General features: G+C 40.6%; 1 protein-coding gene across 2 annotated transcripts in view; it reads right to left on the bottom strand.

Moving 5' to 3' along the window:
• Positions 1-25,692, bottom strand: part of ARHGEF28 (Rho guanine nucleotide exchange factor 28) — an 84,549-nt gene that overhangs the window by 26,929 nt on the left and 31,928 nt on the right. For both annotated transcript variants that reach the window (XM_034773881.1, XM_034773879.1), the window contains 16 exons: positions 25,100-25,155; positions 23,557-23,608; positions 21,939-22,083; positions 21,728-21,849; positions 20,592-20,732; positions 18,678-18,928; positions 15,732-15,854; positions 14,918-15,035; positions 13,773-14,027; positions 12,411-12,487; positions 9,513-9,691; positions 8,393-8,481; positions 6,091-6,273; positions 3,689-3,817; positions 2,807-2,901; positions 35-73 (listed from right to left, as the gene is read on the bottom strand). In XM_034773881.1, the coding sequence (XP_034629772.1) occupies positions 35-73; positions 2,807-2,901; positions 3,689-3,817; positions 6,091-6,273; positions 8,393-8,481; positions 9,513-9,691; positions 12,411-12,487; positions 13,773-14,027; positions 14,918-15,035; positions 15,732-15,854; positions 18,678-18,928; positions 20,592-20,732; positions 21,728-21,849; positions 21,939-22,083; positions 23,557-23,608; positions 25,100-25,155 (2,054 nt within the window). The remainder of the gene's footprint in view (positions 1-34; positions 74-2,806; positions 2,902-3,688; positions 3,818-6,090; positions 6,274-8,392; positions 8,482-9,512; positions 9,692-12,410; positions 12,488-13,772; positions 14,028-14,917; positions 15,036-15,731; positions 15,855-18,677; positions 18,929-20,591; positions 20,733-21,727; positions 21,850-21,938; positions 22,084-23,556; positions 23,609-25,099; positions 25,156-25,692) is intronic.

The raw sequence follows: 25,692 nt of genomic DNA on the forward strand, positions 1-25,692 counted from the left end.
AAATAATACATTCATATTTGAACTTTATACTCACCTCTGTTGGTGTGGAACCTGAGAAATTCATGCATTCAACCTACAATAAATATGAATACATATAGCTGTGAATAGCTGTTATAAACTTTGAAACAGGATATTCTAGGTAATGTTTTTTCCTAGCCCAAATACTCATATTGCTAATTCATGCAATACTAAGTCAAACCTTTTTATGTGTCATGTGACAAAAGACAGGAACAGTAATCTATGAAGACTAATAATTCACCAACACCAGAAATTACTTGGAAATCACTAGTGATCCCAAGGACAACTGTAAAAACAAAAGTATTTCATCCACAATTTTAATCCCCATGTGGACAACTCCTGCAAAGAAATGATATTTCCATTAACACTTTGTTTCCTTGACAATTTTGCAAATACAGTATCCTGATTACAGTATGTACAGTAGAGTGACTTGTGTGACTTACAGTCAGTTCTAACAGATTTCTGAAGAACTACAAACTATGTATTAACACAGCAAGAAACCACAACAGGGTTTATATTAGCAAACTAGGGTGAATGCCTTAAGTGTGTTATGAGGCATGAAGCAGAAGGGTGAATGCATTCAGCCCCCTGAAAAGTACATCAATAGCCTACTAATATGCATCCTGTCAAGGCTTGTTGCTATTAGAGCTGGGTCATTAATTCTACATTTCTTTTTTTTTCTAAGAACCTTTTTAAAATTTGGGAGTAAGGATTTGGGCCGGGGTGGAGAAGTTACCCACAAGCCTTCCATCATGAAAAACAGCTCCTTTGAGAAGGATGAGGAAAAACAAATAGAGAAGAAGCCAAACACAATCCTTTCTAGACTACTTTGAGTATACTTGCTATGTGATTACTGTTACACCATTTTTGGTTGCCTAGAATATCTGGATTCTCTCTCACTTCTCCATGACAACAGCAGCATCTTCAACAGCACTTTGTGGACCAACTCACTGCTGAGTCTTACTTTCCATTATAAAGAGTAAATTAGGGGCCTGATTTAGTTTTGATATCCAAAAGTGAGAACAGAAAGGGAAAGGCCACAAGCTGCTGCTGAGAATGCAGCCAAGGTCAGGGGGGAAGTGGAAACATTAAACTTGATACATTTTCCCCCTCCCTTTCCCTCTCCATCTTCTCTCTGTCTTCCCTCCCCACTGTAAACACTAACTGAAAAGCTGCTCAGCTCTGTAGCAGATTCCCCGCTGAAGTCCCAATGCAGCGGGAGCACTAAAAAATGGAAGAACTGCCGACTCCCCTTCTGGCCCGGCTGCAGAGCTGAGCAGCACTGAAGAAGCAGCTGGGCTGCTTTGGTTAAGGTCTGGTTTGAGGCAAAGAAAAGGGGACAAGGAAGAGGGAAGGGGAAAGAGAAGGACAGGAGGGAAGGTTGGCACAGAAAGCAGGGCAGAGAGGGACTGCTGTAAAATCCTACAGCTCTTATGTTAAATGGAGAAAGAGGAGTATCTATGGGGGGAAAGATGACCAACCATTCCCCCTTATTTATTCTTATTAAACCTTTTGAATTCCATATAATGGGCATGAGCTGGAACTGAGATCACAGCTGGGCCTGGATGGCAGTTGATATCACTAAAAAGTGCCGAATGGGCCAATCAGAACATAGCATTGGACAATCCGTGCCCATGACCATCCTCTAAGAAAGGTTTGAGAGCGTCAGCTGCCCTTGAAATCCCTTGTCTCTTCTCTTGTGTGTGCTTGTTCTGCCACCTCCTGGTGGCTGATTTATTACACAGCAAGAAGCTCTGGTTCCCAGCCGTTTTGCCTTGGAAGCCCAAAGTCTGCAATGGCTCTGAATGTGTCTCCTCAAACCCCAGGTGGGATTGGTGCATCTCACCTAGTTTTTGTTTATTCTCTCTCACTTTTACTGCTCTGATCTCTTTTTTCCTTTTTGTCTTTTCCCTGCCATTTCTAAGCATTTTTACAATGTTGCTTTCCATGTTTAATATTTTCCCTCATCTTTCTCTCTCTCTCTCTCTCTCTCTCCCGCTTTCCCCCTTTTTCTGCTTCTCTGTAAAGCTCCCAGTTTGCCCCTTCTCTCTATAGGAAGGCTTTAGTTTTCGCTCAATTTTGATCCCCGTTCTAACTTTCTAAAAAAGCATCTTGCTGCTGCCTGAAATGTTTCCCATGTATGCTCCGTCAGGGAGAGATTTTTCAGTCCAACAGTTTGGAATTAATTGCATGAGTTGTTTAAAGAGTTAAGGGATTTTGCAATATTGGTAGTTTCTCTTATTTTGAAATTGTTCTGTTTTGTGTCCACTTAAATTCAAAAGTCACTTGGTGTAAGAACACCAAGTCTGTTTTACATGGGAGTTGGGAGTGAGGTGAAAGTCACCCTGGTAAGGACAGCCAGCACAAGTCCTGTTTGTGCCATCCGAGATCTATGCCAAGCAGGGGCTTTCACTACCCTGTGTCAGAGAGGGGAGTGGAGGGAGTCCCATTATCTGCCCAACATAGGTTGGTGTTAAGTAGCAGGTCAGGATGGATCCAGGAACCTTAACACTGCACAACTGGCACAGAGTGGCCCTGCAGCTGCTGCTCTAAGCCCACAGGCTTGTAAGGCTGCCACAGTTAGCTCCAGTGACCTTCATTTCATTTCATTTATTTATTTGGGCTTAATAAAATGCACCCATCCAGTGCTGTGGGCACAGATACAGTCCTTAAATACCACGTTATTATTCTTTATTTATCTGCACTGCAGGAACCTCCAGTCTGGATTGCAGAGCCCATTGGGGTGGGTGCTATACAAACACACAGGAAGATAGATCATTTACAGTACCTTATCCCCCATCAGAGAGCCTGCCACTTCATTCACGGCATGACAAATCCTGGGACTGAAGTCACAAGATTCTTCATCTCCTTTTATTTCTGTAACTAGTGATGAAAACCCAACAAAATGTGTGGGATAGACAGAAAAATAAGAAAAATGCTAAACATTACACAGTACACTCCTTTTCTGAATAGAGGAACAAACAGCACACCATGTGTTAAACTTACAGTATGCTGAAACTACAGATTTACATAAATTGTCCCCAACCCATACATAGATGCCGATGGGAAATACAACTGTGAGAGAGAAGGTGGCATTTCTTCCTTTTCTATCTCAAAAAATAAGAAATGCCCAACTTGTAAAAAAAAAAAAAAAAAAAAAAAAAAAACCCAACAACATGTTATGAAATAAATATAGTTGGAACTTCACTGTATCAGTAGTTTTACAGGGTTTAATACCAGAATTTTCAACTGGTTAAGAAATCTACACTGTATAATAGCTCTAATGATTGGAATGTCAAGCTCTGTACATCGTCTGATTTATAGGGCCTCTCATGAAAGTCAGCAGAAATTATTTAAAAGGCAATATATGCTTGCTATGGAGTTCAACAGTAAAGACAAGATAGTGCATTTTATACAGATATGAAATATTAATGTGGACTGGAGGAAGGTACACATCAAGGCAGATCCTCACCTGGTGTAAATTATCCACTGACTTCAATGAAGCTATGCCAATGTACAGCAGCTGAGGATCTGCTCTGTGGTATTTTTTTATTACTACTATATTGTTCTTTATTGACCCTAGACTGTTATGGATTGCAGAAGGCTGGGAAACATCCTGAGACAATTAGTACTGTTATCTGGGCAAGTAAAAGTGTCATGTTTTACTTACGAGTAGGAGATTCAAATATTTCATTTGCACTAAGTGTGTGTGTCAAGCTTGGTTCTCCAGTACTCTCCTCTGATGACCTGTTTGTGTCATTTGCTTGTGATGATGTTACAGCAACATGGAGGCTTTCAGCTGGAGAGGAAAATATGTGTTACAGAAACCAATGAAACAGCTGCATTCTACATAAATAATTACAGTATTTTTGTACTGGAAAGTGATCCCCTTGGGAACTGCTGTAACATTAAACTCAAAACCCAGATGTTTAAGGCACCGTCAAGAGCAACAGAGATGGGAAGGAAAATCAAAATTAAAAATGGGCAGAAAAAGGAGGATGTGTGTATGCTCTATTATACTTAATTGTAAGTGACTTACACAGGGTTCCCATGTACATTATTGTTTTTATTCTATAAGCAAGAGATAATTATCTCATAAGATGCACCCTCAGAGAGGTCAGGTTCCACTATGAAAATGGAGATACATCTTTCCAGCATCTAAGTAATATCTTCTTGGCAACTGATTAACTTACTTCTAACTTGGGGCTTTTCATTGTAAATCTATGTATTTCTCAGTAGACAGAATGATAACATTATACTCAGACAGTACATTTAATTCAAATATGACTTGTTTGAAATAATATTAGAAGAAAATATTCTTCCATCATGAACACCTCCAAAACATGGACAAGTTTTTCCCTATAGATTTCACCCATCATCAGTCAGAGTTTCCTTCTTTGACAGGGTTGGGGGCGGGGGGGAAGCAGTAGATGTGCTACATCTTGAGTTCAGTAAGGCTTTTGACACAGCCCCACATGAAATTCTCATAAGCAAACTATGAAAATGTGATCTAAATGAAATTACTATAAGGCAGAGGCACAACTGGTTGAAAAACCATACTCAAAGAGTAGTGATCAATTGTTCACTGTCAAACTGGGAGAACGTATCTAGTAGGGTCCTGCAGAGGTCTGTTCTGGGTCTGGTACTATTCAACATTTTCATTGATGAGTTGGATAACAGAGTGGACCGTTTACTTATAAAATTTGTGGAGAACGCTAAGATAGGAGAGGTTGCCAGCACTTCAAAAGATGGGATTAGAATTTAAAATGACCTGGAGAAACTGGAGAATTGGTCTGAAATCAACAAGATGAAATTCACTAGAGAAAAGTGCAGAGTACTATGCTTGGGAAGGAAAAATCAAATGTACAACTACAAAATGGGGACTAATTGGCTAGGCAGTAGTACTGCTGAAAAAGATCTGGGATTTATAGTGGATCATAAATTGAATATGAACCAACGTGATGAAGCTGTGAAAAAAGCTAATATCGTTCTGTGGTGTATTGACTGGAGTGTCGTATGCAAGACACAGGAGGTAACTGTCCCAATCTTCTTTGCGTTGGTGAGGCCTCAGCTGGGTACTGTGTCCAGCTTTGGGTACCACATTTTAAGAAAGATGGACAAACTGTAGAGAGCCCAGAAGAGAGCAACAAAAATGTAAAAGGGTTAGAAAATCTGACCTCTGAGAAAAGGTTAAAAATTGGGCATGTTTAGTCTTGAAAAAAGCAGACTGATGGGGGACCTAATAACAGTTTTCAAATATGTCAAGGGCTGTTATAAAGGGGACAGTGATCGACTGTTCTCCATGTCCACTGAAGGTAGCACAAGTAGCAATGGGCTTAATCTGCAGCAAGGGAGGTTAGATATTAGTAAAAGCTTTCTAACTATAAGGGTAGTTAAGTTCAGGAATAGGCTTCCAAGGGAGATTGTAGAATCCCCAGCATTGAAGGTTTTTATGAACAGGTTAAACCTCTCAGGAGTGGTCTAGGTTTACATGGTCCCTTTTCCAGCCCTACATTTCTATGACTCCATAAAACATGCAACCCAGAGCACCACCTCCCACAGCACTAGGGTAGACGTTTCTTGGAGGTCTCTTATCCAGCTATTCACATAGCTCAAACCTGCTGAGCTTTTGAGACCTTGCTAAACCATACCATAAAGCAATATGGCTGCAAACTAAGTGGATATCAATGGATTATTTACTTCAAATACCTCCCTCGGGGCCTATCTACACCATAGGAGCTGACTCCAGAGATGCTCCAGGGCTGCAGCACCACGGAAAAAAAATTAGTGGGTTCTTAGCACCCAGCAGCAGCCAAGCTGCCCCCCCGCAGCACCTCCCACCCATCCATGGTGTGCAGGAGGTGCTGGGGGGGGGGGGAGGAGAGGGGACAGGGCACACTCGGGGAAGGGGGCGGAGCTGGGGTGGGAAAAGGTGGGGCAGGCCTTGGGGGAAGGGGTGGAGTGGGAGCAGGGCCTGGGGCTGAGCAGGGGTTCAGCACACCCAGGGAAAGTTGGAAGCCGGCATCTGTGATCTACATAGTCGCTGCTTCATTTCCTTCTAGACAATCTCACCTTCCCTGAGTGCTGCTGCCAACAATGAGGAAGCCTGTGGCATTTCTCCAGAGTCAGGTTTGATAAGGAGATGTGGTTCCACATGGACATCCTCAAATCCACTCATATCTCCAAGCTCTGCATAGATATGCAGCTTATCTTCCAAATAACTGCAGATCTGCTGGTCCTGGTTACTCAGAGATTCTATTAACCAAATTTGGACATATTATGTTAGCAATAACACCATTCTGTTCTGAAGGTAAAGTACGCTCCCCACTCCTCCTCTTATCCATCTGCCACATTATCATTGCTAATTCAAAGCTACTACATACCTACAAACAAAGCCAAGGAGTGACTCAGCTTGCATGATACCTTCTGTAAACTGAAAGGGACAAGATTCATTCCATCCATGGTCTGCACTGATAAAAGCTGACCCAGATCCTGACAAAGTCCCCACAGCGGCAGAAAGTCTGACCGGTAAGGAATTCTGATGACTACATTGTGGGCCCCTCAGCCATTTGATGCAGCCCCAAAAGTGAGCAATTCCGTGAAGGAGGCCTGGCTAAGGCAGCTAGAGGAAGTGAGGATTCGGTGCATATCTAATTAGCCTCTACCATGAAGGTCCCAGTGGAGATCTAAAGTTGTCCTCCCCATTATGACCAAAGTATTCATAAGCACCCGAGTATTCATATCGTATATGCGATTGTAATCGTTGAACAAAATATGCTTTTTTGACTTGCAGGTCAATAATATCATGGTGAAATTTGTCCACCAGACAAATCGGGGGGAGGAGGGGAGAAACCTGTTTTTCAAAGACAAAATACAAGCTGGCACCTCTAGCCAGGTGTCATCAAATCTGATTTGCAATCACACATCAAGTGGCCATTCTTTGGCAGCAAAGTGGGGGAGGGAGGGAGCAGGAATAGATCAATCTACATTTTAACAAACAACATGGAACCTCTTTCACCAGGAGACTCTTGTCTCAAACCTCACAGCAGGAAGGAACTTTATCCAGGGATAACCCTCAGGAAAATGCATTTCAAAGCTGCCTGGACTATAAAAGTGAGGGGCAAAAACACCCCAGACTTTCTCTCTCTCTCTCTCTTTCTCCCAAGAAGAGAAAGGAACCAGCGTTTGGATTTCGTGAGACATCCTGACATGAAAATTTGATCAGCAATATTGCTGGGAACCTGTGGTAAGAATTTTACCGTGAATCAAGTCTAGTTTAAGTTTTAGTTACTAGAAAGCATTTTATCTTTATTTCTCTTGTAACCATTTCTGACTTTAATACTTTGTACTTGTATTCACTTAAAATCTCTCTCTTTGTAGTTAAACTTGTTTTATATTTTAATCAAAACTAATCCAGTGTAGTGTGTAAACTGAATTGTTTGGTAACTGCAGTTAAAATAGAAAACTGTTGTAACACTGACACCTTCCAGGAGCAACAGGCCTATAATATTGGAACTGTCCAGGAGAGCGCTGCACAGTGCAAAACACACCTATTTGGGGAAAGTTTGGGACTGGGAATGTGTTGGGGTGACCCTGCAAGTGGTTACCAACGCTGCTGGAAGCCAGAATGTGGCTGGTGTGAAGCTGGCAGGCTGCAGCTACACATAGGCACTTGGTGTGACTTGCATGCTGTTTGGCTGTCTGTGAGCAGCCCAGGTTTGGAGCTACAGCAGCAAAACATTGTGAGGCACCCAAGGTTGCAGGGCAGGCAGTGACAACCCCTCACAGGTCTGGATTACACTCCTGGAATGTAATACTCAGATGCTAGCAACTCTACCACTTGCTCTCCCCTGGAGTCAATCATCCCTGGGAGCAGCAGGAAAGATGTGCAATTTGTATTTCACTGTGTCAAAAGTGCAAAGCCTAGGCCTAAATGCTGCATGTTCAGATAATATACAATGAAGTAGTGACAGATGAGTTGTTATAAAGAAATACAAATCCATGTAACTACTGAACATTTAGGCTATTTCGGCAAATAAAGAACTATACCTGTTCAGTGCCTATTTGAAAACATCAATTTCTTTGGCTTTTTCAATACTTTTTCTTGTATTGATTGCAGTAGGGTAAAAATATAAAACAGGTGGATACAATGAAATATCAAAGAAATAAATGTGTCTAGGCTGAAGTCACACACGTCAAAGCACTCCCTTGCTTTACCACTTCTGAAGCTTATCAATCCAATCATCCAGAAGTCATCACTATGGTGTCTGAGCACCTGTTGTACATCCCTTTATTAGTCAGTAATCCAGATTATTCTTTACACTCCTAACTCTCTGGCACTGGGATTTTAAGCGTAGTGTAAGAGGCACTGTACCTTGACATTTTTGAATCTTGGCTGCTTTGGCCTCAGCTATCCGTCTATCCTCATCAGATTCGCTAATTTTTCCTTCTTCCTCCGGGCAACTTTAATGTTGAAATGCAAACAAAGGCAGATAAAATAAAATCTGTATATATCACACACATACAGAAATTTTTCAGACGTAAAAAATAAAATACAACGTTAGCAACTTCTGCTCTAACAGAGAAGCAGACGCTTCTGCAGCTTCTTTTAAAATATTAAGTAGTTCAAAACTAAGCTCTGTGTTTCTCTTCACCAAAGTAGGACTGCCAAAAAAAAAAAAAAAAAAAAAAAAAGGAACGCTACAGCTGTGCAAATATTTCATAACAGATCTTCAAACCTGGAAAATACTCAGTCCAACCTTAGTTCACTGAGATTTGCAAATTGGGCAAAGATTGAGACCACGCCTACTTCTGTGGGCTAATAGTATGACTTGACCCTTCCCTCCAATGTCTTTAAGAATGAATGGATGGCCCCCTCACAGCTGTAGTACTGTGAAGATATTTTGGGGGATTATGAGGAACAGATTTATCTTGTCAACTAAACCTGAGGCAGCAGGCCAGCTGGCCATCCCAAGAAGATATGAGGGAGATTTTCCAAGGACATGAGACGGTCTACAGGTCTACAGCACCCCAGAATATCTTGAATACCAAAGACTAGGGAAAGGGAACGTGAGCTGGCTTGCACATGAGGTCTCATAGGGGAAGGGGAAGGGTATACAGCTTCTGACGGAAACTCTGAAAAACTCAGCTGTTTGGCCAAGTTTCACTCTGAGGTTTTGGGGTTTACTCAAAGAAAAAAATCCATTTCACCACAGAAACATACGGGTGACTCCAGTGAGTATTTAGCAATGAACTAACAGAGTAGTGGGAGCCAGATACTGATGTCAAATGAACCTGAGTCCACTTATGCCATTGCTGAATTTGGCTGTGGAGTGAAAATACACGTGAAACAAAACCAACAAGCAAAATGGCTTGCTGAGCCCCATGCAAGCCTGAACTGACAGGCTTGGCACAGCTCTAGTGATATACAATTCCGGCCATAAGACATGTGCCTTCTTCGCATGGTAAAAAGAAATACAGACACCTTCCTATACCTTTCCACTGCATCTTGAATCTGCCTCATCCAGTTATTGCGTTCTTCTTTAGAATTTGTATGAATCTCATACATCTCAGGCCCTGCAGATGAAGCACTAATCAGAAACATCCCTCTTTCTTCATTGGCTACCTCTCTTACGATCAGCTTCTGAAGGGATATAACTGAAGGCTTCTGGTCCTATAGAAAATAATCAACACATGCAGAAGAAAAATTATCCTATTACAAAAGATAAGCATTTTTAAAAGCACAATTGTTACTTTTTCAAATTAATCTTAGTCTTGACTTTTATGGTCACAGTGGATTTTGCCAAAGATCAGCTGGTGGACTCAAGTTTTGAATGATCAGGCAAACAAATATTCTATCAAGTATTCCTTTCAATAGTCAAATTATGATTTATTTTACACTGTCCTTGGGATAAATTATTGGGCTAAAACTGGTGTTTATATGTTAAAGAATGTGACTCTGTAGTATCATATAGACTACTTGGGTTAGTAATAATGTTTGTCTTTTTCCCTGATGTCTAATTGCATAGGCTTGTGTAGAGTTCCTCAAGGGTAAAATTTTCAAAACCATCCAAGTGATTTAGAAGCCTAAATCCCATTGATTTTCTATGAGATTTAGGCTCCAAATTCATGTAGATGCTTTTGAAAAATTTACCCACAGACATTTTATATATTTGACATATAATGTATTTATTACTATCTTTGCAATTAAAATAAATCTTCAGTTTTGCTTTACAGATTTTAAATTTACTTTTATAAAAAACGACAAGAACCTGCTCTATTATGGACCTTCATAATCAGGTGAGACACAACTTAAAAATAATTTCTCACCTCTCTTTTCTGCTCAACTCCCTCTTCTTAAAAAGACAGTTACCTTTTCCATAACTGGTGTTCTTCAAGATGTGTTGCTCATGTCCATTCCATATTAGGTGTGTGTGCTCGCCACATGCACCGGTGCCAGAAGGTTCCCCCTCAGCAGTATCCGTAGGGGTGTGGCTCTGGCGCCCTCTGGAGTGGCACCCACATGGCGCGGCACAAGGGGCACTGCCAGCTCCCATCACCCTCAGTTCTTTCTTGCATGAAACTCCAACAGTGGGGAAGGAAGGTAGGTCATGAAATGGATACGGTGGCCCCAGGGTGTTTCTGGGACAGGCCTGACCCTTGCACTGTGTCAGGGTCGGGTACAGCCTCACTGCTGAGTCCCTGTCCTGGGGTAGGGTGTGGGGAGGCTGCAGGGTAATCCATGCAACCAGTGTCCTGTGCTCCCTATTGCCACGTTGGAGCCTCCACATTTATTTATTGACAAACAACATTTGCAGAATTTTAAAATATTGTGCGCAGAATTTTTAATTGGTGCAGAATCCCCTCAGGAATATGGGGTGCTGTGCAGCTGTGATGGTGGGACTGTGAGGAAGGTGGTGAGCAGTGGGGAGGTGTATGGGCGGGGAATGCTGGGTGAGCGGTGTGGTGTGCAGGATGCTATGCAGTTGTGGTAGGAGGCCAGCAGGGGAGGTCTCTGGGAGGGGTGGGGGCTGGGCATAAAGATCTGTGGTGGAGGTCTCTGGGCGAGGGGTCGCTGGGCATAAGGGTGGGGCACTGGGCAGGGGAGTGGTATGGTGCAGGCCTGCCCTCAAGGGGAAGGGGCATGCTGGCAGCACAGGGCTGGGCAGGCCAGTGTGCGTCTGGCAGTTGCAGGTTTGTAAACAGTGCCCTCCTGCTGGGCTGTGTGGAGCAGAGCTGCTCCTGCCGCGCTGTACCTCATTGCCCCCAGCCCGCCCTTCACTATGGAGACTGACCATCCCGCCCCCCTGCACCTTGCCCCATGGGGGCCCACAAATATGTTTGGCACCGGACCCACAAAAAGTTAATCCGGGCCTGCAGGCAAGGAACGGGGTGGGCTGCATCGCTCGACGGGGGAGATGAGCGACCTGGCGTGGGTCTTAGCTCACCCCCAGCCCTGTCCTTCCCCTTGCAGGGAGTAGGAGACCGTCCCCCACCGGCCTTCTTTGACTTCTTGGCTGGAGCTGTGGATGGTGATCAGTGCTGGCTTGTCAATGGCGCTGGCGTGGCACTACGCACCGATGCCCTGGTGTTGGGTGCTGAGTTGGACCTTTGTTTTGGGGTCGGAGTGAGTGCCGACTCCATCAGGAGCACTTTGAGTGTGATCTCACGCTCTTTCTTGGTCCTAGGTTTAAAGGACTTGCAGATTCGACACTTATCACTTATGTGCCCTTCACCAAGGCACCTGAGATAGCTACTATGCGGATTGCTCATGGACAGGGGCCATTAGCAGCGATTGCAGGGCTTAAAGCCTGGGGACCAGGCATGCTCCGTCCCCTGCCTAAGTCCCCGACAGGACTAACAAAACTCTAACGACTGCTAAGGGTTAACTAACTCAATTACTAACTATGTACACTAACTTTACAAGAACTCTAGTTCGTACGAACGAAGCCTAAGCAACGCTAGTAAGAGCGGCGTACGTTCCGTGCACAGTCACTGGCGGCAAGAAGGAACTGAGGGTGGAGGGAGCTCGTGGCGCCCCTTATACTGCACCATGTGGGCACCACTCCAGAGGGCACCAGAGCCATTCCCCTACGGATACTGCTGAGGGGAAAACTTCCGGCACTGGTGCATGTGGCGAGCACACACACCTACTATGGAATGGACATAAGCAAGCACTCGAAGAACAACATATACTTTAACTTTGGAAATAATCTTAGTTTTCCATATACAAATACATTTTTGCTCAGACAAGATTCCCAGCACCAGAAAAAAAAAATCAACGTTACTATCAGTATAATTGGATAACAAAACCTAGAAGAGCATCTAACTTTTAAGAAACGTGCAAATAAAATATTTAAAATACATATTAAAAATGCTGTTTATATACTTACAACAGCTGCAAATATATATTTTTGGTCTTTTTCTTGTAAAAACAGCAGCACATCAGTTAGAAGCAGGGCTAAACTGTCTTTAAAAAAAAAGAGAGTGGTTTTAATGAAAGATATCACAATCAATTTCTCCTTTTAACCCGAAGACAAATCTTGATCAATGAAAACTGTTAAGAATTTTTACAGTAAACTGCAACAGAGGATCCTGTGACACCTTTAAGACTAACAGATGTATTGGAGCATAAGCTTTCGTGGGTGAATGCCCACTTCGTCAGACGCATGCAATGCCCACTTCGTCACACACATTCACCCACGAAAGCTTATGCTCCAATACATCTGTTAGTCTTAAAGGTGCCACAGGACCCTCTATTGCTTTTTACAGATCCAGACTAACACGGCTACCCCTCTGATACTTACAGTAAACTGAGTATGAAATATCTGCATCTCATCACAATCTGCCAAAAGCAATTTCAGGCTACCGTTTTACAGCTTGTGTGAACGACAGCACTTTTAGTTGCCACCTTCCTGCAACAGAATGCTGGATCACTTGATCAGTAAGTACTAACTTGGATGGAAAAAAGGGACACTCACCAAATTGCCAGCACTTCTTCCTGAAGTGACTAGGTGTTCTTTAGAGAAATTGCATCCAAGGACAGACCCATTCTAATTTATTTTCTTGTTACTGATGCTAATGAGGCTTGACATAATCACAGCACAAGGAAATATGGGTAAAAGCATTTGTGCATTTTTTTCTAATTTATAAGCTAAACCATGAATAGATGGCTTTTAATGGGATGCTAATGACAGCAAAAAAGAAAAGTATGTATGATTAAACACTGAAGACCAAATTCTGCTCTTAGATGTACATATGTGGCTCCAGTTGAATTTGCTCCCGAGTTTTCTTCCCAAATGAAGGTGTTGCAAGTGCAGGTGAGTGTGATTTTGACACCAGAGGCCAAAATCAGATGTGAAGTACTGGGTGGTGTAAATGTACATGTCAGTATGACACGAGACAGTGTGCGTGTAAACTGCATGCTATGGGTGCAGAGGGGTAGGTTTGCAGCAAGAAATGCAAATAGCAGCAGAGTGCAAGGATCTTGTGTGATTGGTTATATCATGTCTGAATTTGGCTCCATGCCTAGGTGTACTGTGCATCACATACAAACCACAACACGTTCTGGAATTATCATGTCAGCGATTGGCAGCATTTCTTGTTCCTTTATGGTACCTTAAATTCCACTACCTCACGAACTCACATTTGTGAACTATTGTTACAATTTATTTTATCTTTTTAACCCAAATGTTAATCTTTATATATTATTTGCAAATAAAAGGCTATGGAATTTCTTTGCAAAGATGTGGTACCTTTGAAACGTCCAGTAGCAGTTTTCCAATACACCAAACCTTCATGCAAAAGTGTCCTCTCTTTCTTTTTCAAGTCCTGCTTCCTGAAAACATGGCCATTTTTCAGTTTGGTATAAGTTTTGTTTTCAATCTTATTGAGAATCTCCAGCAATTTTTGCCTTTTCTCATATTCATTGACTTTCAAGTCTACTGCTGCAATCATGTCCTTAATCAGGCAATGGGCTTTGCATAAGTCTTTATGCTCTTCTGTTCCTTCTGTATGAAACAAAGAACAGACAACATTACAGTATTCACCCTATTCAAGAGATGACATTTTTCCTGATTTTATATGATCTGCCTAACACAGTTTGAGACTTAAATCAACTGATATGTTGTAAACAGACCTGGGAAATTAATTTCTGATAAGTAATTTATTAGAAAAATATTGTCTTTTTTGTATTTGATATATGTCCCTGAGCAGTTTGTAATTATCTCAGATTTATTCAATAGTTTCCGCAAATAATTCATATACTGTTGTTTCTTTATAAGCAATTCACTTGCAGTATTCAAAATTTAGATTATACACATAGATCACATGGCATGTTGTGTCTCCTGACTGGATGAAAATAACATAGAATCTGGTTTACAGCATGAATCGTTGCATATTCTCCATTTTTGCAAATATGCCTGTCAGTTTATTGGTCACTAGAATATTCAAAGGCGGCACAGAAAGAATAGAAGCAACTTTGTATGACTATTAATGAAAAAACATTTTGTAATATTTTATGGCCCAGCACTATTTATGAGACACTTCCTTGGATTCATTTAAATAGTTTTCCAGGCTTAGTCCCAAAAAAGTTCCATATCTGACATTCAAGATCTTCTGCTAAAACAATTAGATTCCTCTGAATTTTGAGGCTTATCTGAACCTGACCTCTGAAACTTTTAAAGTCTGCCCATTCTTAACAAATATATACGCCAGACATACTGTTTGGGTGACATTTACCATGTGTAGACAGCTTAAGTGGTGCACACGGGTTTTGTGTTGGCTCTCAGCACAATTGCAAATTTCACGCTGTGGGACTATGTTGCATACATTATGCAAGAGATGTATTAAGGTTCCAGATTTGTCTCTGATATGAGGCAAAATTGAATCTATTACTCACCTTTTGAGTACTGTAGTATCCTTTCTACCAGAACTGGGTATTTTGTGATGCGCTGAGTGACAAGCAGAATGCATTCTGGGATTCCTCGACGTCGAGCCAAAAGATTGCTATTTCGCAGCTTTAAAAATAATTATGCATATTTTATTGTAAGTAGGAAAGTTACACTAAACTATTAATTTACTAGCATAAGGCATTAGATCTACATGTGCTAAATAAATTGAAACTGAAAAAAAAAATGTTAAATTATCTGCACTATCCACTGTGAAATGGGAGTATCAAGATGATATCTGACAATTATTGAGTCTATATCTACAGTTCCAATTAATGCTGAGAAAGTGCAAATTATATACAAAACCAAGCTTTACATTCATTATCTGTGCCTCATTTGATATATAATCCTTTGTTTAGTGTGGAGATCTTGCCTATACAGTCAGAGGTGGTTTAGCTGGATGTCTGAATGATATCATTTATAATTGATGAGGTGGCTCATAACTGGAATGTGTGTGTATTACAGACTGATGTTCTAATCTAAACAAAAATGGAATTTACCAGCTCTCTGATTGAGCAGGATTCTCTGTTTTTTAATAAGCTATTGCAATAGATCTATTGAATACCCTGGACCTGATTCTGAAAGGGAACTCAATCCAATTTCCCACTTTGCACCTACAATTATTTGTGCCCACAAGATTGCATGAATAAAATGGGAGGTTACTTCCTAAAATCAGGCCCTGCGTTGTTTAAATCAGAACTACAAATTATGAACATGTTTTCTGGCCACTTTGTTAACAACAGTCATATTTTTGTAAGAACTTACTTTAATAAAATTCTGGAACTTCTTGTTTTGTTGCAGCTCTTTAAAGAGATTAACAGCTTCTTTTTGATGACTACAAAATTCTCCATATATTTTCTTCATTTTATTGGCATTTTCCTCTGAAAACTGATGAAAATAATAAAATTGTACTCAACAATAAACCTAACTGTAGAGTATGTTTAAGGATTTTTGCATACTATTGATTGTAACTTCTATTGATGTTAATGGAAATAAACCACATACGGGATCCTGACACTGCATCCTATAAATCAATGGGAGTTGTAATCTGCATAAGGAATGTAGAATCAGGCCAATAGAGGCTGGAATATATATAGCAGATTGACTGTAAAAACAACTACGCACACAAGTAAGGTGAATTGGATGTGGTCTCATATATTTAATTTTAAATCTCAAACAAATCTCCTTAGATCTGCCATTAATATTACCTTAGTTTAATAAAACAGAGAATTTTAGAAGTCTACTTGTTTTAACCATTATTTGTGCTGTCACTTTCAAGTACAGTGTGCAGTGTTGTGGTAGTCATGTTGGTCCCAAGATATTGGAGAGACAAGGTGGGTGATGTACTATCTTCTATTGTACCAGCTTCTGTTGGTGAGAGATACAAGCTTTCAAGCTTACACAGAGCTCTTCTTTAGATCTGGGAAACGTACACAGAGCATCACAGCTAAATAAAAGATGGAACAGACTGTTTAGCATAAGTAGTTAGCACATATTTCAAGGGACCATTCAAGGTGAAAGATTTCAGAGTAGCAGCCGTGTTAGTCTGTAATATGCATCCGAAGAAGTGGGCTGTAGTCCACGAAAGCTTATGCTCTAATAAATTTGTTAGTCTCTAAGGTGCCACAAGTACTCCTGTTCTTCTTTATTCAAGGTGAAGTGGCCCATTAACATCTTTCCAGCGGGGAGAAAGCTGGGGATGGGTAGGGTTAAGTGTGTTATGGATAGTTGTAATAAGCCATAAATCCAGGGTCTCTATTCAGTCCATGATTTTTGGTATCTAGCAGAATTATGAATTTAAGCTCCCAGGTTCATTTTTTGCAGGTTTCCTCTGAGGATGAGGACAGATCAGCCATAGAGTGATCATTTTGTGAAAATGTTCACCCACAGGTGATATAGTGTTTTTGGCTTTTATCATTTTTCTGTGTGAGTTCATTTGAGAGTGCAGTGATTATCTGGTTTCACCCACATCGTTGTTATTGGAGCATTTAGTGCACCGATGAGGTACACCACACGTTGTGATAGGACCCATGAATCTTGGACAGTGTATTGATCGTTTGTAGTGCATTGGAGATATGTCTGCAGGTTTTGCATCTGTTATTCTGGCTAGGTCAGGTGCTACTTTGAGTCCTGGTCTGTGGGGAGCTTGCTTCTAATGACATGCTTGGCGGGGCTGTTTGAAGGCCAGAAGAGGAGGTAGAGAAAAAGTTTCTTTCAGAATGTCCCCACCAAGTATGGATTATAACTGTTTGAAGATAACCCATATGGCATAGGGGCTGGAAGTCGGGGTGCTGCACCGGCTTAAAGCTGTTTCCATCATCTACAGGGTTTATAGTTTGGTTCAATGGCTCTCAGCACCCACGCTATACAAACTGTTCCAGCACCTTGTCATATGGGTTCCAGTGTGGGGAGCTAGGTGACAACTAGAGATGTGAGGTCGATGGGGGTTTTATTTCATACTGAAGCAGGTTCTTTCAGGGTATTTGGGTGGCCCATTCCATGATGCTACTTACTTCTCTGGTGGATTGTCCTTGTTTGGTGAAGGTGCTTTTAAATGTGTAAAGGTATATACCCCAGACTTTCTCCTCAGAGCATATTCTATGATCTGAGTGCCAGGCTGTAGATAACAGGATTTCTTGGTGTGTTTAGGGTGGTTACTGGATCTGTGAAGACAGGTGTGGTGATCTGTGGGTTTCTTGTATATAGCTATCTGTAGTGTTCTATTGTTGAAGCAGATTATGATATCCAGGAACTTGATGCTAATTGGGGAGTGTTCTAGAGAGAGTTTAGTGGAAGGGTGGTGGTGATTGAAGTTGCAGTGGAAATCTATAAAGGAATTTAGGTCATCTAGCCAGAGGATGGAAATATGATTGATGTACCTCAGGTATATCATTGGTTCTGTGGTGCATTTGTCCAGAAATTCTTCAAGATGGTCCATGAAGAGGTTGGTAGATTGTTAGATACTTTGCTAGATACTAAAAATCAGGGATTGAATAAAAACACTGTTGTAATGAGCCAAAAATCCAATCTACAATCCATTTATCTCCCCCCCCACTCCCCGCCAGCTTTTTTTCCCCTTTCCCCATTATGACTGGAGAGGTGCTAACGAGTCACTTCACCTTGAATGATCCTTTAAAATATGCATCATGCTAAACAATGTATTCCACCTTGTATTTAGATGTGACACTGAGTACATTTCCCAGACTTGAAGAACTCTGTGTAGAACTTGGTCTAATAAAAGATATTACTTCACCCACTTTCAAGTACAGGTCAACACATGCAGCAGTAGCACAAGCTGCCCCATATACCCTGGCCAACATATATCGACACTGTTCTGGAAGACCCTCTTCAAGAGATGAGAGGATAATTCATTCTTTCAATCCTTTGCCTCTCTAACAACTGTGTCAGCTAGTGTCAGTTTTGGTGGTAGATTAAGTGATGGGAGCAACTGTCCATTATGAACTTGACTCAGACCATCAATACTCAAATAGATTATGAAAACTGTCATCAGTGTTTTTTTCTACCACATCATCAATAATTTTCTCACACTACAAGAATTTGAAGCAATAACCAAGAGATGAAAATCTTTGCATCCTATTAGCCAATCCTAAGAGATCTAGTTATCTCCCTGCCCCACAAAAATTTTGAATTCAACAAATATCTTTTTTTGGCCTTGAATATGTGAAGATTTAATTTTGCTGATCTCTTTACCTGCTCCACAAGGATGTCTCCAATTCTGTTGATTACAAAATTTCTCTCGTTTCCCCCCTCACACGATTCCTGTCTTCTCTCCTTCATAGTGCAGAAGAATTGCCTGTGAATCTCTAGCAATTCATCTAAGCAGGGAAATATTTTGTCTACAGTGCTGTGATCTAGTTGCAATTCTTCTTTCATTCCTTTCCTGAATATTTCAGACATAATGAAGAGGGTGTGGATGTGATGCACTTCTGTTTGCATCAGCTCTGTAGTTTAAAGGAAGACGGTGCAGTGTAATAATCCAACCAGACATTTTCCCTCACATTATTTGACATGCATCACATAGTTTTACATTCAAATATATGGACATAAATACGATTTCTTCCATTATAAGCATTAAAACTAATAAAACAGCCCCGGCTATGGTTACATGTGCTCTCCAACCAGCACAGTTCCTCTTTTACCATTTCTGCCCCATGGCACAAATTTTGGGTCTGAAGGAGGCAGAGAACGAAGAGGACAATGCACGTGTTTGCACGCAGAGAGCAGAATACCATTTTCACACAGGAAGGGTCTCTATGCAGCTACTCTGCAAAAAGCTCCTCTGGCTCCCTCTACTGCACTATGCTGACCAATACAGCATAAGAGACCAAGTCAGCAAAGCCACAGTCAAAAATATCGAACTCCAATTCTTGTCTTGCCTTTGTTAAATTATTCACCATAGTTTGACTTTAACATCAAATAGTTAGAACTTACTGAACTTACTGTGCTAATGCAAAGTGTGTCAACTCAAACATGGAAACTCCAAACCTCTACAATATTAACAACTTACATTAAACTTAAATCTTTTAAGTTCTAGTAGTAAACATTAGGAATCAGATCTAACCGAATACCAAGATTCTTTACATTAGTTTGCTCTGTTTGCACACTAATACACAGGCATCACTAATTCAGTGAGTCTGAAGTCCCTGGAAGATTACTTCAGTAAGAACTTAATAAAACCTTGAGTAAGGATCTCCAAACTGGCCCCAGAATGTTTTTTTTTAAAAATACCAATTTTCTGCAAAGAATATTATTATTTTCAGTTTATCTACGAGTCTGAACATTGATCTTCGATATTTTATTCTTACAGATACCTACACTAGCTTTCTCTTTCAAATCACTGTTTATTAAAGATTTATTTAATACTGAACATTTAAGCATTTTAGGAACTTCATTTTGACTTATGAAGAATAAAAGGTAAGTAAACAAGAGAACAGAGGAAATAATTTGCAATGAGTAATTTAGGGAATTCATGTCCCTTTTTCCCCCCACAAACTGTTAGGGAAAAGTTGTGAACTTCTCAAATGTATTATTTACTCAAAATTATTTGTAACTTTCTTTAGCAAATAATTCTTTGGGCTGCAGTTCATCCGTAAACAATTCATCACAATTATTTGTATTTCATGTTGTGTTGGTTAGCTACACAAGGCCTATTGTGGAATTTCTGTTCCCTGACTGGATGATTTACATATCTATCAAACAGTGCAAATTGTGAATTTTATAATTGAGTATATAATTCAAAATTTGTTTTTCATTACTATTCCCACATTTGAGATTAAAATTCACTTTTCAGGAATATATATGCTAGTAAAGTTTCAATACTCAAGTGTTCGCAAAAGATGGACATGAATGGGTCAAGAATATGGTTAAATTGAAATTGACTTTCAAAACCAAATGAATATTTTTAGGCAATTGGCTTCAATATTCTGATAGTTCTACATTTACGTTACATTATTGTTTGTGACAACATAGTCTTTAAATATTCTTCATTATTCATATTAAAATCAAAGCACTGAGCATTTTATTCCAGTTATATGATGTGTGTATCCCACCTCATTGCCTGTGCCAAGTTATTTTTAACTTTTTAAAAATAACTGAAACACTGACCAAAAATTACATCCTGCCTTTTGATAACATCTTTTTCTTGCTTGCTACAAAATGCCGGATCCACAACAAGACTCCAAGATTCTGCCTCAAACTCCTGTGCCTCTGTGCTGAGGTCAGTCCACAGGGAGGCATCCACATCATCTATGACAAAATAAAAACCTTGTAAGCACTGGCTGTACAAACAGGTTGGCAGTATCACAGCAAGGGAAGATCCTCATGTGCATGCATGTTTATTCATGCAGTGAGTATACTGCTGAACTGAGGTAAGCCTTAATTAAAAGATTCTAACCAGTACTGAGAAAAGATTAAAATGAAAAGACAAAGCCTGCCAGTGATGACAGCATCATTACCTTGCACGTTAAAATGTAAATAGAACAGAGTGGAGGCAAGCAGAGATTTGGGGATCAGAAGGAATATTTTTTTCAGGATTGGATCCATTGTTTGAAATACCACTTCAGAAGTGCCCTCTGATTTGAGGTGCCTCACATTTATGCACACCCAACATAAGATTCCTTGTGCCGGATTTTCTCTCTCTGTGTGAATACCCTTCAACTCTGGAATTCACACTCCCAACCCCTTTTCTGAAATAGCCCATGTATGTTGACTTTCCAGACATGAATGGTGGGTTGAGGAGGGCAGTTGGGCGGTGGGATTTTTGTGTTGTGGGAGGAACATGAGTGATGGGTGATACTGTTTGTAACGTGTGTGCTGAGTGAGGACGGGAGAGGGCTGGCTATCTGAGTGCCAAAATATGAGGCTGTTTCGGTTTTGTAATCTCTTTTATATTATATTATATTATATTTTTTAATTAGTGGCAAGGATGTTGAGAGCCCAGGACAAAAGTTTTTACCTGTTAATTTTTAATAATAACAACAAATTAAAAAAAAACAAAACACTCACAATTAGCAAAGAGTTCATCACTAATTTAGACCTACTTGCAAGGTATTATGAGTCAAATTTTAATTCTCATTTATCTGATGTCATCATTTAATGGTGGTCAGAATCATAATTAAGTTACTACACATACATTTTCTTTTGATGTAGGAAGTAGTATTCTTAGACATACTAATTAATGATTCCACTTTGCATTTTGCAGCATAGGTTATAACATGTAGATTTCTCAGTTTACTTCTCACCTTCCATTACAAAAGAATCCATTGATGGAAGGGTCCCTATAGATTGTAGCAGCGTTTCAGACTGTGAGCTGGATGTCCAGCTGCTACTATCAGTGTCTTGGTCTGACGATGGCATAGATCTTCTGCAATGAAAAAAGCATTTAATTGTAGCAACTCACTTAGGAATGCTGAATAATCTAGTTAGCGTACTGTGCTGGTAGCTGCCTCCTACCTTTCAAAACTGGCACTCGGAACACTTTTGGATAAAGAGTGAGGTTGCTGTGAGACTTCTTTCCTTACAGCAGAAAGTCCAACGGGCATTGAGGAAGACGGATGCATTGAGAACAAGGGCTGAGGAATCTCTCTAAATGATGAATCTGTGAAGTGAAATATATGTGTAAGTCTTATAGAAAACCTCATATGTTATTGCCTTGTATGACTACAGCATGAAATACTACACAATTCTCTTATAGATTAATACATGCCACTGGGCGTATTCTCTTATGGTGCAAGAGCACTGTGCTCTTTTCTGAGTGGGATGGAAAAACAAGCCACAAGGTGAAGCTGAGTGGCTTTGGTGCCCATGCTGTCAATTAGAGAACAAGCTTAAGCCATGGACACACTTGCATCACACCCATACCTATACTCACACATGGTTGAGCCACACATTGGAGTACATGACAGGGAGGATTTTCAAAAGCACTCAACACTGGTTTACCTCTGCTCTCACAGTGGTAAAACTTCCATCATCCAGCTATGCAGGAGGAAGGATAGGAGACATTGGATGTGATTTAATTAGGCCACAATTATGTCTGGGAGTACCAGCAGATAAAATTGTGCAGTGCAGGTAATTCCATAATCATTTACACATACTTGGTGTGGCGGATGCTGTTGTCAGCCCTCCCCCTTCACCCATCCTGATCCCCATCCAACCTGTTGGGACCTGACCACGTCCCCCAAATGAGATGGTGGTGGGGGGTATAAAGGAGTGGGGGATTGACTCCCTGCTGTACCAGTTGTAGGAGTCCCAACCCCGCCCCCATTTCTGCTCCTTTAAAGAATACTTCCTTTAAATCCTTTACCAATCCATTTTGTCTGATCACTGTATCCCTTCCTTATAAAGTACCTGCACTGGACGTCTGCCCCAGGCAAACATAAGGAGTTGTGACATCACAGCCTAACCCAATTCCCAAACTAAGCCCCCAAATCACTGTGGGGAAAGTGAAAAACCCCCCACCCAACCTTGGCCAATCCGGCAGAGAGAGAGAAAATTCCCAGCCCCCAGAGAAAGGAGTGACTAGTGTAATGCCCACAGATGATCATGACAAAACCTTGTACTTATCTACATCCAGGGGTGGAAGGGTGAGTGCTGCTCCACCTGGTTGAGGTAAAAGAAGACTTTTCCTGCACTGGCACGGATCTAAATAGTCCCCACCTCCTTTCCAGTCACCTGGGGCGGGGAAGGGATGGGGAAATGGGTCAACATCCCCATGCTAACCGGATATGAAGCTGCCACAGCAAGTCACTCTCTGACTCTCTAGCCCTTAAAGGGGCACACACCTTTTCCAGCCAGACAAACAACAACCCCCACTGCTTAATATGCAGTGAAGTGAATGGGAGAAGAGTTAGACCAATTATGAGTGCTTTCAAAAATCCTACCTTATATGTATTAGATACTAACAAATGCACCTGTTTTCCTGTAGATATGGGAGTCACATGGAAAAATGCTCACACACACATACAAAATTGTGAAGAATACTTGTCCTATTATTTTATTATTCAGGCAACGCACTAAACTTTAAAATGATAGATTTATGCCTATTAGCTTGCTTGCTTACTATAATACTTACTTGTTAGGGCAGCTTGTGGTCTGGTCTTAATATGATATCTCTCTTGGAATTTCTGGTAAAGAAGAATTTCATCTTATTAAAATGAAATAACAGCTGATTACACCATGAATAGTCAGTAATCTACTTTCATATAATCATCTGGAAGAGCCCTCAAGCAAACTGCATTATGATCCTGTATTTCTGCTACTGACAAACAACCCAAAGTGAAAGGATAATGAATTTCAGCCACATTATCATACAAAATTAATTCAATTTATTTTCTTTCAAATTACTATGTTATTATGGAATTATTCTTTTGCAACATGCATATGATTTGTGTGGGCTTAAAGAAACCAATTACACATGTAGGGCTATACTTTTTAAATGAATTTGAAGAGACCTGAGGCAGGAAATTGACTCTAAGTCAGTCTGTCGGAGCCAGAATTTGTAACCTTTGCTACATTGTACAAGGCTCATATGCTTAAACAAGTGTTGCATTTGAGGAGAGCAAGTAAGGAGTTTTCCCTCTCTTACCCTCTTGATGATTGGTTGGGGATATTGTCTCCTCCTGGTAAATATCCATCAGTCCTAGTAGTTATAGTACCTGTTAGAGGCAGCTGATTTAGCATTATAATTTATGTTTTAGATCCTTTTTGTAAGTTTGCCCAGAGGCTATTCAGTGTCATTGATAAAGACAAAATAAAATAAAATAAAAAATGCATGTTTTATAAGTGCAATGTTGGGCATGTGTACCCTGAAGATCTGTGCACTGCAATAGCTACTCCGATATAGCCACACTGGTGCAAATCCCTTGTTTATATGCACTGCAACAGTTTGAAAAGTGACTTGCATTGGTGTGGCTTACTCCAGTGAAATCACTAGTTAGTCCCTAAAAAACAGAAGCCCCCTTCACTGTATGGTTTTGAAAATGTAGCCCTCATTTTAATTGGGGGTTACCTACTGAGGTATGTTGGTTATTACACTCCAGGGGGCTCTGCTACACTTCAGCTCTACTTGATGATTTTACCTACTATCAGAAGCACTGAAATGATATAGCTCAGGGGAAATCAATGGTTCCTCAAGGCCGGCCCTTTTAGGTACACCTTAGAAATGTAAATCGTACTACATATCCCAATTTATCCTGCAACGCTCCAGAGATACAAAGGAAGTGACCCTACCTGTTTTCACTCCTTTTATAAAGTATTTGCTCAAGGACACTGTTTATTGCTATTGGTTGTGTTAGATGTTTATTTGGCATTCTCTCAGCCCTTTGTGTACAGACACTTGGTGGATCATTTCTGCACTGTTTTCTTTCTCAGCTTCATTTTGTGGCATCCTGTTTGTTTTAGTAACTAATTATTTCTAAGTCTCCATATAACAAGTAAGTCAATCAACATGAACCTATTATGAAGCAGCCTACAAAGACAAGGTACTGTTCAAACACTCTGAATAAGTACAGCATATGCTAATCACCATAGAAGAAACTATGGAGATTGATTTAAAAAATAAGAGAGAGAGAATATACACAATAACATTATAAAAACAGTAAGGCATAGAAAGTTACCTTTGTACATGCAGGAGCACAATCCTTACAGTTTTTATGCACAATTGTATTGCAATCTGAAAGGAAAAACAGATCTCAAAGCCTGAAACTGAAAGGGGTCAAACATTATAGTGCACTTTATTCTGGGACTTCATCATTTTTCCTCCTTCAGATCCACATACTGAATAGCCACAAATACGGCTTTAATTTTTCTCCTAGCTTTCTCCAGGGCTGTTTCAGGAATCAACTAGCAGAAGTCTCTTGTGAAGCAAGTGGCCATCACCTTTGTTCCCTTTCCCTGAGACCTGGGGACCCTGGCTGATTATGTAGAATCATAGACTATCAGGGTTGGAAGGGACCTTAGGAGGTCATCTAGTCCAACCCCCTGCTCAAAGCAGGACCAATCCCCAGACAGATTTTTACCCCAGTTCCCTAAATGGCCCCCTCAAGGATTGAACTCCCAAGCCTGGGTTTAGCAGGCCAATGCTCAAACCACTGAGCTATCCCTCCCCCTAAGAGAAGTATGTATCTTCAAATCCAGATAGTGTCACTCTTGAAATGGAATATTAAGCAAGTATCCTGCAGCAGATTTTCAAAAGTTACATAAAAGCTAC

Source organism: Trachemys scripta, chromosome 6 (assembly GCF_013100865.1).
Source record: "Trachemys scripta elegans isolate TJP31775 chromosome 6, CAS_Tse_1.0, whole genome shotgun sequence".
Taxonomy (NCBI): Eukaryota; Metazoa; Chordata; order Testudines; family Emydidae; genus Trachemys; species Trachemys scripta.